Here is a 15,770-nt window from a genome sequence, read left to right on the forward strand (position 1 = left end):
TTGGGTGTTGAGTTTGATAAGTTCTTTATAGATTTTGGATACTAGCCCTTTATCTGATATGTCATTTGCAAATACCTTCTCCCATTCTGTCAGTTGTCTTTGGTTTTGTGGACTGTTTCTTTTGCTGTGCAAAAGCTTTTTATCTTGATGAAGTCCCAATAGTTCATTTTTGTCCTTGCTTCCCTTGCCTTTGGTGATGTTTCTAGGAAGAAGTTGCTGAGGCTGAGGTCGAAGAGATTGCTGCCTGTGTTCTTTAGGATTTTGGTGGACTCCTGCCTCACATTTAGGTCTTTCAACCATTTGGAGTCTATTTTTGTGTGTGGTGTAAGGAAATGGTCCAGTTTCATTCTTCTGCATGTGGCTGTCCAGTTTTCCCAACACCATTTGTTGAAGAGACTGTCTTTTTTCCATTGGACATTCTTTCCTGCTTTGTCAAAGATGAGTTGACCATAGAGTTGAGGGTCCATTTCTGGGCTCTCTATTCTGTTCCATTGATCTATGTGTCTGTTTTTGTGCCAGTACCATGCTGTCTTGATGATGACAGCTTTGTAATAGAGCTGGAAGTCCGGAATTGTGATGCTGCCAGCTTTGCATTTCTTTTTCAGCATTCCTCTGGCAATTCGGGGTCTTTTCTGGTTCCATACAAATTTTACGATTATTTGTTCCATTTCTTTGAAAAAAGTGGATGGTACTTTGATGGGGATTGCATTGAATGTGTAGATTGCTCTAGGTAGCATTGACATCTTCACAATATTTGTTATTCCAATCCATGAGCATGGAACGTTTTTCCATTTCTTTGTGTCTTCCTCAATTTCTTTCATGAGTATTTTATAGTTTTCTGAGTACAGATTCTTTACCTCTTTGGTTAGATTTATTCCTCGGTATCTTATGGTTTTGGGTGCAATTGTAAATGGGATTGACTCCTTAATTTCTCTTTCTTCTGTCTTGTTGTTGGTGTATAGGAATGCCACTGATTTCTGTGCATTGACTTTATATCCTGCCACTTTACTGAATTCCTGTATGAGTTCTAGCAGTTTTGGGGTGGAGTCTTTTGGGTTTTCCACATAAAGTATCAAATCATCTGCAAAGAGTGAGTTTGACTTCTTCTTTGCCGATTTGGATGCCTTTGATTTCTTTTTGTTGTCTGATTGCTGTGGCTAGGACTTCTAATACTATATTGAACAGCAGCAGTGATAGTGGACATCCCTGACACGTTCCCGACCTTAGGGGGAAAGCTCTCAGTTTTTCCCCATTGAGAATGATATTCGCTGTAGGTTTTTCATAGATGGCTTTTAGGATATTGAAGTATGTACCCTCTATCCCTATACTCTGAAGAGTTTTGATCAAGAAAGGATGCTGTACTTTGTCAAATGTTTTTTCTGCATCTATTGAGAGGATCATATGATTCTTGTTCTTTCTTTTGTTAAGGTATTGTATCACGTTGATTGATTTGCGGATATTGAACCAACTTTGCAGCCCAGGGATAAATCCCACTGGGTCGTGGTGAATAATCCTTTTAATGTACTGTTGGATCCTATTGGCTAGTGTTTTGGTGAGAATTTTTGCATCCATGTTCATCACGGATATTGGTCTGTAATTCTCCTTTCTGATGGGGTCTTTGTCTGGTTTGGAGATCAAGGTAATGGTGGCCTCATAAAATGAGTTTGGAAGTTTTCCTTCCATCTATTTTTTGGAACAGTTTCAGAAGAATAGGTATTAATTCTTCTTTAAAAGTTTGGTGGAATTCCCCTGGCAAGCCATCTGGCCCTGGACTTTTGTTTCTTGGGAGATTTTTGATGACTGCTTCAATTTCCTTAGTGGTCATAGGTCTGTTCAGGTTTTCTATTTCTTCCTGGTTCAGTTTTGGTAGTTGATACATCTCTAGGAATGCATCCATTTCTTCCAGTTTATCTAATATGCTGGCATACAGTTGCTCATAATATGTTCTTATAATTGTTTGTATTTCCTTGGTGTTGGTTGTGATCTCTCCTCTTTCATTCACGATTTTGTTGATTTGGGTCATTTCTCTTTTCTTTTTGATAAATCTGGCCAGGGGTTTATCAATCTTGTTAATTCTTTCAAAGAACCAGCTCCTAGTTTCGTTGAAGTGTTCTACTGTTCTCTTGGTTTCTATTTCATTGATTTCTGCTCTGATCTTTATGATTTCTCTTCTCCTGCTGGGTTTAGGCTTTATTTGCTGTTCTTTCTCCAACTCCTTTAGGTGTAGGGTTAGGTTGTGTATTTGAGACCTTTCTTGTTTCTTGAGAAAGACTTGTATTGCTATATACTTTCCTCTTAGGACTGCCTTTGCTGCAGCCCGAAGATTTTGAACAGTTGTGTTTTCATTTTCATTGGTTTCCAAGGATTTTTTTAATTCTTCTTTAATTTCCTGGTTAACCCATTCATTCGTTAGTAGGATATTCTTTAGCCTCCATGTATTTGAGTTCTTTCCAATTTTCCTCTTGTGATTGAGTTCTAGTTTCAAAGCATTGTGGTCCGAAAATAGGCAGGGAATGATCCCAGTCTTTTGGTACCGGTTGAGACCTGATTTGTGACCTAGGATGTGATCTCTTCTGGAGAATGTTCCATGGGCACTAGAGAAGAATGTGTATTCCGTTGCTTTGGGATGGAATGTTCTGAATATGTCTATGAAGTCCATTTGGTCCAGTGTGTCATTTAAAGTCTTTATTTCCTTGTTGATCTTTTGCTTAGATGATCTGTCCATTTCAGTGAGGGGGGTGTTAAAGTCCCCCACTATTATTGTATTGTTGTCGATGTGTTTCTTTGCTTTCGTTATTAATTGGCTTATATAATTGGCCGCTCCCATGATAGGGACATAGATATTTACAATTGTTAGATCTTGTTGGATAGACCCTTTAAGTAGGATATAGTGTCCTTCCTCATCTCTTATTACAGTCTTTAGTTTAAAATCTAATTTGTCTGATATAAGGATTGCCACCCCAGCTTTCTTTTGGTGTCCATTAGCATGGTAAATGGTTTTCCACCCCCTCACTTTCAATCTGTGGGTGTCTTTGGGTCTAAAATGAGTCTCTTGCAGACAGCATATCGATGGGTCTTGTTTTTTAATCCAATCTGATAGCCTGTGTCTTTTGATTGGGGCATTTAGCCCATTTATATTCAGGGTAACTATTGAAAGATAGGAATTTAGTGCCATTGTATTGCCTGAAGGTGACTGTTATTGTATATTGTCTGTGTTCCTTTCTGGTCTATGTTGCTTTTAGGCTCTGTCTTTGCTTAGAGGACCCCTTTCAATATTTCTTGTAGGGCTGGTTTCATGTTTGCAAATTCCTTTGGTTTTTGTTTGTCCTGGAAGCTTTTTATCTCTCCTTCTATTTTCAATGAGAGCCTAGCTGGATATAGTATTCTTCACTGCATATTTTTCTCGTTTAGTGCTCTGAATATATCATGCCAGTCCTTTCTGGCCTGCCAGGTCTCTGTGGATAGGTCTGTTGCCAATCTAATGTTTCTACCATTGTAGGTTACAGATCTCTTCTCCCGAGCTGCTTTCAGGATTTTCTCTTTGTCTCTGAGACTCATAAGTTTTACTATTAGATGTCGGGGTGTTGACCTATTTTTATTGATTTTGAGAGGGGTTCTCTGTGCCTCCTGGATTTTGATGCCTGTTTCCTTCCCCAAATTAGGTAAGTTCTCTGCTCTAATTTGCTCCAATATACCTTCTGCCCCTCTCTCTCTTTCTTCTTCTTCTGGGATCCCAATTATTCTAATGTTGTTTCATCTTATGGTATCACTTATCTCTCGAATTCTGCCCTCGTGATCCAGTAGTTGTTTATCTCTCTTTTTCTCAGCTTCTTTATTTTCCATCATTTGGTCTTCTATATCACTGATTCTCTCTCCTGCCTCATTTATCCTAGCAGTGAGTGCCCCCATTTTTGATTGCACCTCATTAATAGCCTTTTTGATTTCGACTTGGTTAGATTTTAGTTCTTTTAGTTCTCCAGAAAGGGTTTCTCTAATAAGTTCCATGTTTTTTTCAAGCCCAGCTAGTATCTTTAAAGTGATGATTCTGAACTCTAGATCTGACATCGTACTAATGTCCATATTGAGTAGGTCCCTGGCAGTTGGTACTACCTCTTGTTCTTTTTGTTGAGGTGATTTTTTTCCATCTTGTCATTTTGTCCAGAGGAGAATAGGTGAATGAGAGAACAAAATGCTAACAGGGTAACAAAATCCCCAGAAAATATACTCTAAACAAATCAGAAAAGACCTGAAGCTAGGGGAAAAGAAAGAGAAAGAAAGAAAAAAAGAAAAAAATAAAAACAAACAAAAACAGAACAAAACAAAAAAAACCAGAATATGATCAAATATAATCAGGCTGGTGCATAGATCAGTGCCACACACTAGATTTTGGGTGTATTTTGGTCTGTTAGAAGAAAGTACGTCCCAAAATTTTAAAGAAAGAAAAACTTATATATGTACAAAAATAAGGGTTGATATGATGAAGGGATGGAATATGACTGTAAAGATGAAAATTATAAAAAAATTTTATAAAAGGAATTGATAAGTTGTTTGAAAAAAGAAAGAAGAGGATTTAAAAATAAATGAAAAAAAAAAAGGCAGAGAATGTGATCAGACAGGAGAGTAGAACAAAGCCATACACTAGAGATTTAGGGTATATTTTGATCTGTTAGAAGAAACTATCTCAAAATTTTAAAGAGAGAACAACTTATATATATATGCCAAAAATAAGGGTAACTACTATGAAGGGATAGAATATGACTCTAGAAATGAAAAGTAAAAATGCTTTTTGGTTGAAAAAGGGAAAAAGATAAATTAAAAAAGAAAATTAACTTTGAAAGACTAAAGAACCATGGTAAAAAAGCCATGGATTCTATGTGCAGTATTCCCCTAGCGCTGGAGTTCTGCCATTCTCATTGATCGGTAAACTTGGTCTTGGCTGGCTGTTATTGCTGATCTTCTGGGGGAGGGGCCTGTTGCCATGGTTTCCACATGTCTTTGCCAGAGGCGGAATTGCCCCACCCTTGCCCCGTCTGGGCTAAGTAATCCGCTCGGGTTTGCTCTCTGGAGCTTTTGTTCCCTGCAAGCTTTCTGTACAGCTTTGGAGGACAAGAGTGAAAATGGTGGCCTCCCAATCTCCGCCCCGGAGGAGCCGAGAACTTGGGGCCCCGCTCCTCAGTGCACCCCCAGAGAAAAGCCATCAGTCACTCCCATCTCCCCCATCTCCAGCCGCACTGCGTGCTCACCTGGCCTGTGACCGAGCGTTTCTATCTCTGGCACCCGACCCCGGGTGGAGTCTCCAAACCCAGCAGATCCCTGCGGTGCGCTCCCGCGCTGCTCCTCCCGGGGGAGGAAGGTGAGTCTCCCCGGATCTGCCGCTTGTTGGGTCCCTGCTGGAGGAGCAGGGGCCCGACTGTGCCTCGGATCACGGTTTATGGCCACCCCAAGCTGAGAGCCCGCGCCTGGGCTCCGCCTCTGCAGCCGGCTTCCCCGCTCCGATACCTGGGAGCTCTGCCACACTCAGGCACCCCCGGTGTTTCTGTGACCCCGAGGGTCCTGAGACCATGCTGTCCCACGAGGGTTCCACCCCCTGCTTAGCCACCGGAGCGACCTCCCTCAGCGGAGCCAACTTCTAAAAGTTCCGATTTTGTGCTCCACACGCAGCTCTATCACTTGCCAGAAGCGACTGACAGAGGCCCCTGCCCCGCCGTCTATCCTCCCGAATATCGTCTCGGATTCACTTCTCCGCACGTCCTACCTTCCAGAAAGTGGTCGCTTTTCTGTTCAGAGTTGTTGCTATTCCTTTCTTTGATCTCCTGTTGGGTTTGTAGGTGTTCAGAATGGTTTGATCCCTAACCAGCTGAATTCCTGAGACCAGACGAAATCCAGGTCTCCTACTCCTCCGCCATCTTGCTCCGCCCTCCCCCCCCCCACCCCCCGTTGGTGCACTTTTAAACCCTCTCCTGTAACCAGCCTCCAAACCGCTCACATGCCAGACTTTGAAGGCTTCGAGCAAGCTGCCCAGAAGGAAAGTCAATAAAAGTCCAAGGGCTGTCAGAGCCTCAGTGTATCTGGAAGCTTTGACATTTTACCTCCAAGCAATCTCCTATTACTTGTCCCCAAGGTGCTGTTAAGAAAGATAAGCGTGTCTCCAGGGAGGTGACGGACACTGGTCCAAGGAGATGGCGCAGGTGCTGTCCTGCACTCACCGAAGCAAGAAGGAGCCGTCATCCCTTGGGAAGGGGCTGGCACCCATCTTCTCCTGTAGTGGGTGAGGGTTCCTGAGAACAGCACCCAGGACTGTGGGGAGGCAGGGCCCCTCCCCCAGCCTCAGCAAATGGCTGAACCCCAACCAGGGACCTGCGCGCAGGGCAGACCTCACATTCCCATTCCTGCTGAGGGCATTATTGCTCTCTGCCATGTTTGAAAAATGACCTGCCCTCCTGGGATATCCGCTATTTCCAGATCTGTGCAAATCATTGTTTCCACCCGCTAAATGCTGGGTATTCAACCCGGGGGGGCAGGGAGATGTCACTTAAAATGGGAAAGGAGGAAATCACATTTCTTTCTAGAATAGCATGACTTTTGATCAAAAGTTGAGAAGTTTCAGTTTCAAGACCAGAGGCATTAATCACGACTGAGCTGATGGGATGTTTCTAATTAGAAACAAATTATTCTGGAGGGACTCTAATGGATGGTGTTTTTAGAGAAAACCATTGGCTCTCTGTGTTAAGAGTATGGTGTTCCCTTTCACTGAAAGGATCAAAGTGACCATTGACTTCCTGGTGCCAGTGGAGGTCCCGTGGAAGGGAGCTGGTCTGACTCCTAGGCCTCAGTCAGGCCCCAGGTGTGCCCCTCACACCCGAGCCCCAGGCTGTCATGTGGAAGTCACAGCACCTCCCAGAGGCCTTGGGAGGTCAGAGGAAGAAATAAGCATGTAAGAGCCTCTGTTCTATACCGTGCTGTCCCCAGACAGCTGGTAGATGCCTTCCTGCGCTCTGGGCAGGGAGATGGGGCTTTCAGCAACATGGCCTTAGCAAGGAATGAGAGGGGTTTGCTACAGAAAGTGTTTCAGCCCATACCACTTCCAAAGCCTGCACCTACTTTCTTTGGTGGGGCCTGACCCCGCACCCCACTCTGCAAGGCTGGCCTGCCTTCAAGCTGGGGGTCTGCAACCAAGTCTCTGTGATTCAAGCAGCACTTCCTGTGCTCCTTTTCTCAGGAGAGAATGTGCCAGATCTGTCCTGGGCACGGGAGTGAACAGAGAGTGGACAGTGACCCAGCCTAGGTATGGACCGACAAGGAGCCAACCACCTTAGGCCACACTGAGTCCCCCTGGGCCAGTGTGAACACAGTGCTGTGGGACCCAGGCATCCTCTGTCTGGGGAAGCTGTGGATGGGGTTGCTGGTGGAGGGTGATGCTATTTCTTTTGGGCTCAGTGACAACAGCCCCTGACATCCACTAGTGCTTTAGAATTGACAAAGCATATTCACTCGTATCATCTCATTTGGTCCCATCCCCGTTTTACAGATGAGGAAACTGGCTCAGAGTGGTGATGTGGCTTTTTTCCCCCAAGGTCACACAACTAGAAAACAGCAGGGCTAAGAGTCTGGTACCTGCCTTCTGACTCTTAATCCACCTTTCTTTCAGGTGCATAATAATGCCAGAGGCTTAGATTCCAAACTTGAAACAGGAAGGAGCTGAACTCTAAGATGCCCGCAGCTCTAACCATCACAGGCATATGCTTGTCAGAAAGTCAGGTATCTACCTGCTCTCTCTCCACCACCATCCCCGCCCCCGCCATCACAACCTGCTCCCAAAAGGGCTTTGTATCAGTCATTCACACTTTAGTGTCAATCTGTTGTCTCTCCCTGAGGTCCTGCCTGTTGTCTACCCTCATTTGTGAAATGAAAAGTTGAGTCCTTATTAAAAAGAAACTTGGACATCAAAGAGGAGGTGTGTGAGGCACCAGGGATATCAGGGCCCTTTTCTGGACTTTGTGAAACATACTACGCAGGCAGCCAGCACTCTGCATGAAGACAGAGGGCCCGTTCTCCATTCAGTATTACTCTTAGGAATGTAAGCAGCCAGGAAAAGGAGAGTCATCACATTTCAGTGCTTTTCAGAGCAGGGGCAGAAGGGAGAGAGGGCAGATTACCCCCCTTGGTGTGAGCACTTTGCGTGGGTGAACAGAGCCTGCCACCAGGTCATAGAGTTCCAGAGAAAGGTCTAGAGCTCATATCTGCTCAATTGAGAGAAATGAGCTTGCTCTAGAGCAGAAGAGCCCCCAGAAATTTCCAGGACAGGTGCCTGCATGGAAGTGAGATAAATCGTCTAATGGCAGATGCCTTTGCCCCCTCGGTTTCCCTGCTGCCCCTCCATTCACCCCGTAACCTTTGTCAAACCAGCTGACTTTGTGTGGAGCGAGGGATCAGAGAGAGGGGTGGCTCCCCTGCAAGGCAGCCTGGGTTTTAGCCACTACCTGGATCTCGCCATTGAATCAGAGAAGCTGTTGCCCCTAAGGAACACATGCTCCATCAGTGACCCCTGAGCAGGGCACATGGTCAGGAGGACACAGGTCCACGTCCCTGCTCTGCTGTCTCTCATCAGAATCGTCTTAGAATAGCTCTGAATATGGCTCATATTCACCGGTGCCTGCACATGGTGACAGCATACGTAGGAGGCAGGAGACAGGCTGTAGCATTTGCTGGGTGCCTGGGCCTGCCTCCTCCAGCAGGAGTGGAGGGTCTTTCACACAGTCACTGACAGGCTGGGAGAGCTAAGCTACCAGAGTGATCACGGCTCTTGCCCAAGGACAGATAGTGACAGTGGCCCTGCGGGGTCCTCTGTTCCAGGCTCACACAGCATGATCAAAAGCTCTTGGGATCACCAGCCCTTGCAGGCTGTCAGGGGTCACCTTGCCCTTCAGGCTCCCTGGCTATAGGGCCCCGGCCAAAATCTGTGTGTGTGTGTGTGTGTGTGTGTGTGTGTGTGTGTGTGTCTGAGAAAACATTTCCAGTTTCAAGGCTGGAGCAAAGACAGTGGGGATTTTCATTACTGTTTAAAACCTGCTATTTCAGGTTTCAACAGCTTCCGACGGTTGCACGGCTCATGCCAAGTCTGGGGGGGAAATCTGTCAAAAATGCTTTTGAAGAGCATTTGACATTTTACCAGCCAAGTGCCTTTCAGACACCAGCAGAAAGTGGAGTTAGCATGAGGGTCTGCCCTTCCCCCAGCCCCGCCTCAGGCTCTGCGAGCCAAACCTGCCCCGGGGCCGGCTGGCCCCTCAGAGCAGGAGACTGGGGGTGGGGGGCGCTAACAAAGGGCCGTGAGGGCTCCCCGCTTGCCAGGTCTCCGGCTCACCCCAGAGCCCGGGGAGGAAGCCCGGCCGCCCCCGCCTCCGTCGGAACCCGGGGCTCAAGCAAGTATCAAGCCTTCCTGCAGCATTTCCCTCTTCCTGAGGTTTTTACGACCTCCTTTAGCTAATTCTCAAAACACCCCTTTGGGATCTGGTGTTATTTGTAGTCATGATTTTACAGCTGGGAGAAGTGAAGAGAAGGAAGGCCTCGCCGCAGAGGAGCGTGTCATGAGGGGGGGCCCCCACGGGGTGACAGAGACCTGGTTCCTCCCTGCTGGGGAGCCCTGTGGCCCCGGAGGAGGGCGGGGTGGTAGGAGGGGGCTGGAGCTCTCACTGGGGAGGAGCTGTATGGACGCTCTGGGGCTCCCATTCCTCCTCTCTGAAAGGCAGTGCTGTGCCCATGTGGATGCCTTTCATGCAGTCGGTGCATGTTTATTGAGCACCTACTGTGTTCTGAGCGCCGCCCTGGTCACGGCCGCGGTTAGCCGGACGATTACTGAGGACTAACGAGAATGACGTAAGCCCAGGGCCCAGCACTTGCTGGGGAGGGGGCGTGAGGGGCTGCCCTCACTTCGGGTCGTCTGGCAGGGAGCTTTCCGCCTGGATTTATTACTGCTTCATTTCTTTGTTTCCCGAGTCTCAGGGAGCCACGTTAAATGTTAATGTAATGAGCGACCTGAAAAAAAATACCCCACAGTGAAAAGAGTTGTTTTTTACGTATCTGTTTGCTGGGATTTTTAAAAGCCCCAGAATGGCTTCACAGCAATGCTTGGGGCTAATCCTATGCTAGCAGGAGACACTGTGGCCTCCTCGCTGTTTAATTAAAGCTGAGGCCGAGCGAGGGGAGATGGAATTCCTGGTCTGCGCCCCTGTTATCTCAAATGCAGCCAGCTCAAGTTACAAGCGGATGCTGTTCAAAAGCAACCCCTCGGACCTGTCTGGAATCACGTTCGTCCTCAGGGTCAAGTCAGCTTCTAATGGTGCTCCTGGAGGTTATCTGGCTGAGCTGCCAGCCTGGAGCCAGGGAAAGGCAGACAGCCACACTTGCCTGCGGAGGCCTGGTGTCGGGGCATGGCCGGCAGGCCAAGCGGCTCAGTGCCTTCTCCTGGGCTCCAAGGACTCCCCCGTCCGCTCTCTGCTCTTGTCCAAGCACTAACTGTTAATAATAACAGTAGCACTTGCAGAGGGCTCACTCGCTGCTGGTCACCTGTTCCAAGCTTTTCTAATCATCGCAATCATTCTACAAGGCACGTTTTATTATCCTCAAGCCACAGATGAAGAAACTGGGGCTCAGATAGGTTAAGTAACCTGCCCAAGGTCACACAGCCAGTAAGGAGGGATGGAGTATGCTGACAGGTCTGTCCTGCCCATGCTGCTCTATCCCCAATCTGACTCCAGCTATGGAGAGTGTGGTTACCCGTGGATGTTAGGCCAGGGGCAGGCTTGGACTGAAGTGAAAGTTTCTGTACATGCCACTTGGTTACTGTTTGTCTTCTAACACCTGACGCAATGAAGCGGCCTCTGTGGGGCTGGCTCGCTCAGACACCCCAAGGGTCTCAAAAGTTCTTCTAAACGACTACGAGCCTTTCACAGCTCACAGCTGTGTGAACAGAGTCCCTAGGATGCCAGCAAAAATTTAGCAAAGCCTAATGTGAAAGACAAATCCCTATGAGGGGCAGGGTCCGCAGGGTCCCTAGGTGCCCCCACTTAGGGTCGCCTCCCAGCCTGTCACCTGGCCCTGCCCTGCCTCATGGAGGTGCAGGAGAGCCATGAGAACAGACACTTTGGTCTCTGTGCAGGAACTCTGGAGGTCATTCCATGATCTCATGGAGCAGTTTTCTCCGGGCTGGAAAATTAAAAGCCGGTGACGCTGTGCTAGGAAAGATAATGAATCAAATGGAGGACCTGGGCAGTAAGCTAGTTTTTTGTTTCCTGGCTCGCATAGAGTCTGCAGTGCAGCTAGTGAAGCCATAATTCATACAGGAAGATGGAATTTGGTCCATGAAACGGGGCAGCTGGGGTCCTGTCCCTCCTCTGCCACTTACTAACTCTGTGACCTTGGCCCAGACACTGACCCCCACTGAGCTCAGTGGCCAGCAGCCTCAGGACTGTTGTGGAATGTTCCACGCTATTGTGGAACCTTACAAGCGAGCCCACGGGATAAGCAAACACACCATCTGTATACACAGGCGTGTCGTGAATGCTCTCCCTTCCCCCACACCTGATCCCCCTCCCCCACCGGCCTTAGAGCCTGTGAAACAAGACTAAGAACTTTCAGAGGGGAAATCATTTTTCAAGGGCAACCCCAGACACCTGAGTTTTACAATGGTCATTGATCACTTTCAGGCAGAGACCTTGTCAGTTTTGCATTTGGTTTGAATAGACCCACAGGATTGAGTTCTTGCCCTGATTTTTACATACATAATAATAACACCTGCAAAAGACATCGAAACCCTTCCTGATGTTCCTGGTCAGGAAGTGACTCAGCCGGGCTGACTGCCCAGCCGCCAGGGCCTTGGGTACCTTGTGTGGTCATGGGGTGCCATGGGAGCGAGACAGGCATAGCTTCAGGAGCCTTCTCCACTCGCCGGTGCAGTGTCCTGGGGCCCCAGCCACCGTCTGTCCTGCCCTGGAAGGACCCCCTCTCCAAGACGGAGTATGAAAACATGTATGGACGTGTCTCCTGCAGCAGGTGGCCCCAGGGCCCATGGTCCGAGTCAAGATCTGATGAGAAAAGGGATGTTGATGTTGCCTCTAGATCAGCATGCATATAGGTATCTCTTTTCCCTACATCCGCAGTTTAGCGCCAAATAGGCACAGATACTGGGTCCCAAGTACATGGTAATCCCATTTTCCCAGGAAGCAGGTTTTATTTGTTTATTTTTAATTTTACAACCAACTTACATATAAGAGTCTTTAATGGTAGAGGTGGACGAGTCAAATGCCTACCTAAAATACAAAATTCATTCGGGTAGCTACACATTCCTATTTAAAGGTTTATATTTCTATTTTAACTTAGAAATATTGCTGTCTTCTTTCTGTAGCATATTATAAAGTCAGACCCGATGAAGCTGCTGGGTGTGCGGCGTGAAAAACGAGTGAATACGGGCAGTTTAGTAAGGTGCAACCAAACACTTGCCGGGTCTGTCTTCATGATCACTCGCTCTGCCTTCAGAGTCATCTGCCTCCCAGATATAACCTGTCACTGCTGAGTTCACAGAGGTGCCACCTCTTTTGGAATCTGTATGCGCTGCTGTCACTGGATTGTCCCTCACAAGCTGGGGCATCACTTAGCGCTGTGTCTGCATGACTTTGCTCTGCATTGGCCTGACTCTGCTCTGCATTCGCGGGATTCTGTACTATGTTAGGATCCTTAGCCTTTTCCTTCTTTCATTCTGTTGGTGTGGACTCCCAGTCTCTTTGTATAACCCCTCACCAGCTTGCTTTTAAGTGATTTTTAAACATTTCTTAGATCGTCCTCCCTCATTTGTGATTATGAAGTCATGCCTCCAGGAGATAGATTTCTTTGCTTCCTTTTTTTTTTTCCTTAATCCCCAAGTGATCTTGCTACAAGTAATTAAAGGCACCCCTTATCCCTGCCCCGAACTGTGACAGGTTTTGTTCTCACTTAAGTATAAGGCAATTTACTCTTTTCCAAGAATCATTTTGAGCGAAATACGTCTCCCCCTCATATTCGAGCGTACCTGTCACCGGTGTATAAACTCAGCAGGGCGGTAGGTGGATGTCCGTTCTGGCTTAATTATACATTTTTGCATATGAATCCTCACCAGTTCACTGTAAGAAAAGAGAGCTCATTATACTCTACACAGGACACTGAGCAGAAGTTCTGGACAAATCAGAGGTTCTCAGCTCTGGGTGCCCCTTCTAAGGATACTGATCGATTGGCCTGGGACATTGCGGTTTTTAAAAACTCATCAGGTAATCCCCCGCAACAGAGCCCAGCTCCCTCCTTGATGCCCTCCAGGTGGAAGGGAGGCACATGATCCAGACGGCACCTGGCATCGCCACCCCATGTGGCATTCAGAGGACAGGCCCTGCGCCCCTCTCTTTACCCCCAGGTGCCGGCATGAACTCCAGCTGGGCCGTGGCACCTGAGGCCTTTGCTTTATTAAAGTTTTGCAGAATGCTCTCAGAACCCCGTAAATCATGGGTGGTGTGGGTGCTAGAGGATCCCAGATGGAGAGAGTACACCTGTGGACCTGACTTTCCGGCTGGAAGAGCCCAGCCTATTGGAAAGACAGTTCCTGGGGCTCCTGGGAGAGCAAGCAAGGGCCCAGGAGCTTGGAGAGCAGGATCAGGGCGGAGGAGCTGAGGAACGGGCAGGTTCCCCAGTGGAATACTTTAAAAGGGTGCAGAGAGGGACAGGAGGAAGGCAGGAACTGCATGGGGAAGTCCTACCAAGTACACTCAGTGGGATGTCTGCTGAGTTACGCTGGGCTGGTCTTGGCAAACCCAAGTCTACAAGGGCTGGAGGTGCCAGCAACTCGGGCCTTGGTGTCTGAGTTAAAACCGTGAGCCACAAATAATATGTGACTCCATGACTCCATGATGCAAGAAAGGTTGCACTTCCTTTTCTCCCACTTAATTCTGGGCCCCAACTCTCCAGCCTTGCGGGAAATTCAACCCCGCCCATGACTGAGCTCCCCTCTATAACCAAGGCCAGGGGAAGACTCCAGAGCCTCACGTAGCACAGAGCACTGGGGAGACGCCTGAGGTCATCATGCCCAGCCACCAAGCCACCCTGTGCGCCAGCTCAAGAATTTGGAAGCCCAGCTTTCTGCTTGGAACAGGGGTAGAGAGGGTGGGAAGTGACATGCAAGCCTCGTAACTTAATATTTCAGCAACTGTCTTGTGTCTTAGCTTGGGCTGCTGAGATGAAATACCATAGACTGGGGCGGGGCGGGAGGGCGGGGGCTTAAACAACATACATTTATTTGTCCCGGTTCTGGAGGCTGGGAAGTCCAAGGTCAAGGTACTGGCCGATTTGGTTCTTGGCGAGGGCCCACTTCCTAGCTCGCAGAAGGCTGCCTTCTCACTGTGTCCTCACGCGGTGGAAGAAGGGCTCTGGTCTCTCTTCCTCTTTTTATAAGGACACTAATCCCATCATGGAGGCTCTGCCCTTATGACCTCATCTAAGCCTAATTACCTCCCAAAGTGCCCCCCCCCCCAAAAAAACCCATCCCTTTGGGAGCTAAGGCTTCAACATGTGGATTTGGGGAGACAAAGAACATTCTTGAAACAGGCCTCCGTCAGGCAGCTGGTGTGCAGCCAAGCCCGCTCGTCCCGCATTACTCCAAGCACCTGGGAATGACAGGCGGGGGCCAGGCGCGGGGGCGGCTGCTTCGCGGAGCCATGGTCACGGCCGCTCGGCCCAGGTTAGGCCCCAGCTCAGACCGTCCCTGTCTCCGGCAGTGCTCCTCGACCTGTGGGAAGGGCCTTCAGTCCCGCGTGGTGCAGTGCATGCACAAGGTCACCGGGCGCCATGGCAACGAGTGCCCCGCCCTCTTGAAGCCTGCAGCCTACAGACAGTGCCACCAGGAGGTCTGCAATGACAAGATCAACGTGAACACCATCACCTCCCCTCGCCTCGGTGAGTGGCCCCAGGCGGCTGGGGAGGGCGCTGCCGCCCCCAGCCAGTGAGTCCCCCCTGGTGGTAGTGGTTCTAGAAGCCAGAAGGCGCCCCCCACCCCCACCTTGGGGCTTATCCAAAACCCGGAGAGGCCAACGCTTGTCAGCTCTGTAGAATGTCAGAGGTTTCAGAGATGGGATTTCATTCTTTGTCATGAAAAAGACCTCTGCGAGCGGCGACCTCAGACAACACCCAGAGCGCCCAGCTAGGCACTCTGCCAACAGTGAGGAACACAGGCGGATGGCTCCCCGTTAAGGTTTTGGGGCTCCCGTGCATGAGGAGTGCAAGGGGAGGGGCGTTCTTCCAGAAATGAAGGAGCTGGGGTGTCATTCACGAAACCTTGGTGATGTTCCTTAAGCTGATGCTCGAGAAGAAAGAGGTGGTGATAGGTTGGAGTCTTGAATTCAGTGGCATGGGAGGGAGAAGAGGAACATTTAACACGAATTTCATGGTTCCTTTTAACAGTCTCTGCTTTTCCAAATAGAAATCCCTAAGGAATATTTTCCTCCCCAGAGCCCCCTTCCCTAATGCTGGAATGCAACCCACACAAAGGGGGCTTCTAAGTTGTTTTACTTGGAGGGGGGGTGGTCTTTGAGCTTGCAGAGGGGCACTCGCAAGCTCTGCATGCACAAACCTCCTTGGGATGCTCCAGAGACCTCCCTCCGGCAGGACCTTCTCTCCGCAGGATGACCCTGAAGGAGATTTAGGCCACTTGCTTGCGCTGTGAGCTTCTGCTTCGATGGGCCCTTTGAGGCCCACTGCCC

At 48.6% G+C, this 15,770-nt stretch overlaps 1 protein-coding gene across 2 annotated transcripts in view; it reads left to right on the plus strand.

Annotated features, from left to right (window-relative positions):
• Nucleotides 1-15,770, plus strand: part of ADAMTS17 (ADAM metallopeptidase with thrombospondin type 1 motif 17) — a 344,744-nt gene that overhangs the window by 324,788 nt on the left and 4,186 nt on the right. For both annotated transcript variants that reach the window (XM_035024022.1, XM_035024023.1), the window contains exon 22: nucleotides 14,790-14,967. In XM_035024022.1, the coding sequence (XP_034879913.1) occupies nucleotides 14,790-14,967 (178 nt within the window). The remainder of the gene's footprint in view (nucleotides 1-14,789; nucleotides 14,968-15,770) is intronic.

The sequence above is a fragment of the Mirounga leonina genome, unplaced genomic scaffold (assembly GCF_011800145.1).
Source record: "Mirounga leonina isolate KUSES-001 unplaced genomic scaffold, KU_Mleo_1.0 Mir_178, whole genome shotgun sequence".
In the NCBI taxonomy this organism is placed as follows: domain Eukaryota; kingdom Metazoa; phylum Chordata; class Mammalia; order Carnivora; family Phocidae; genus Mirounga; species Mirounga leonina.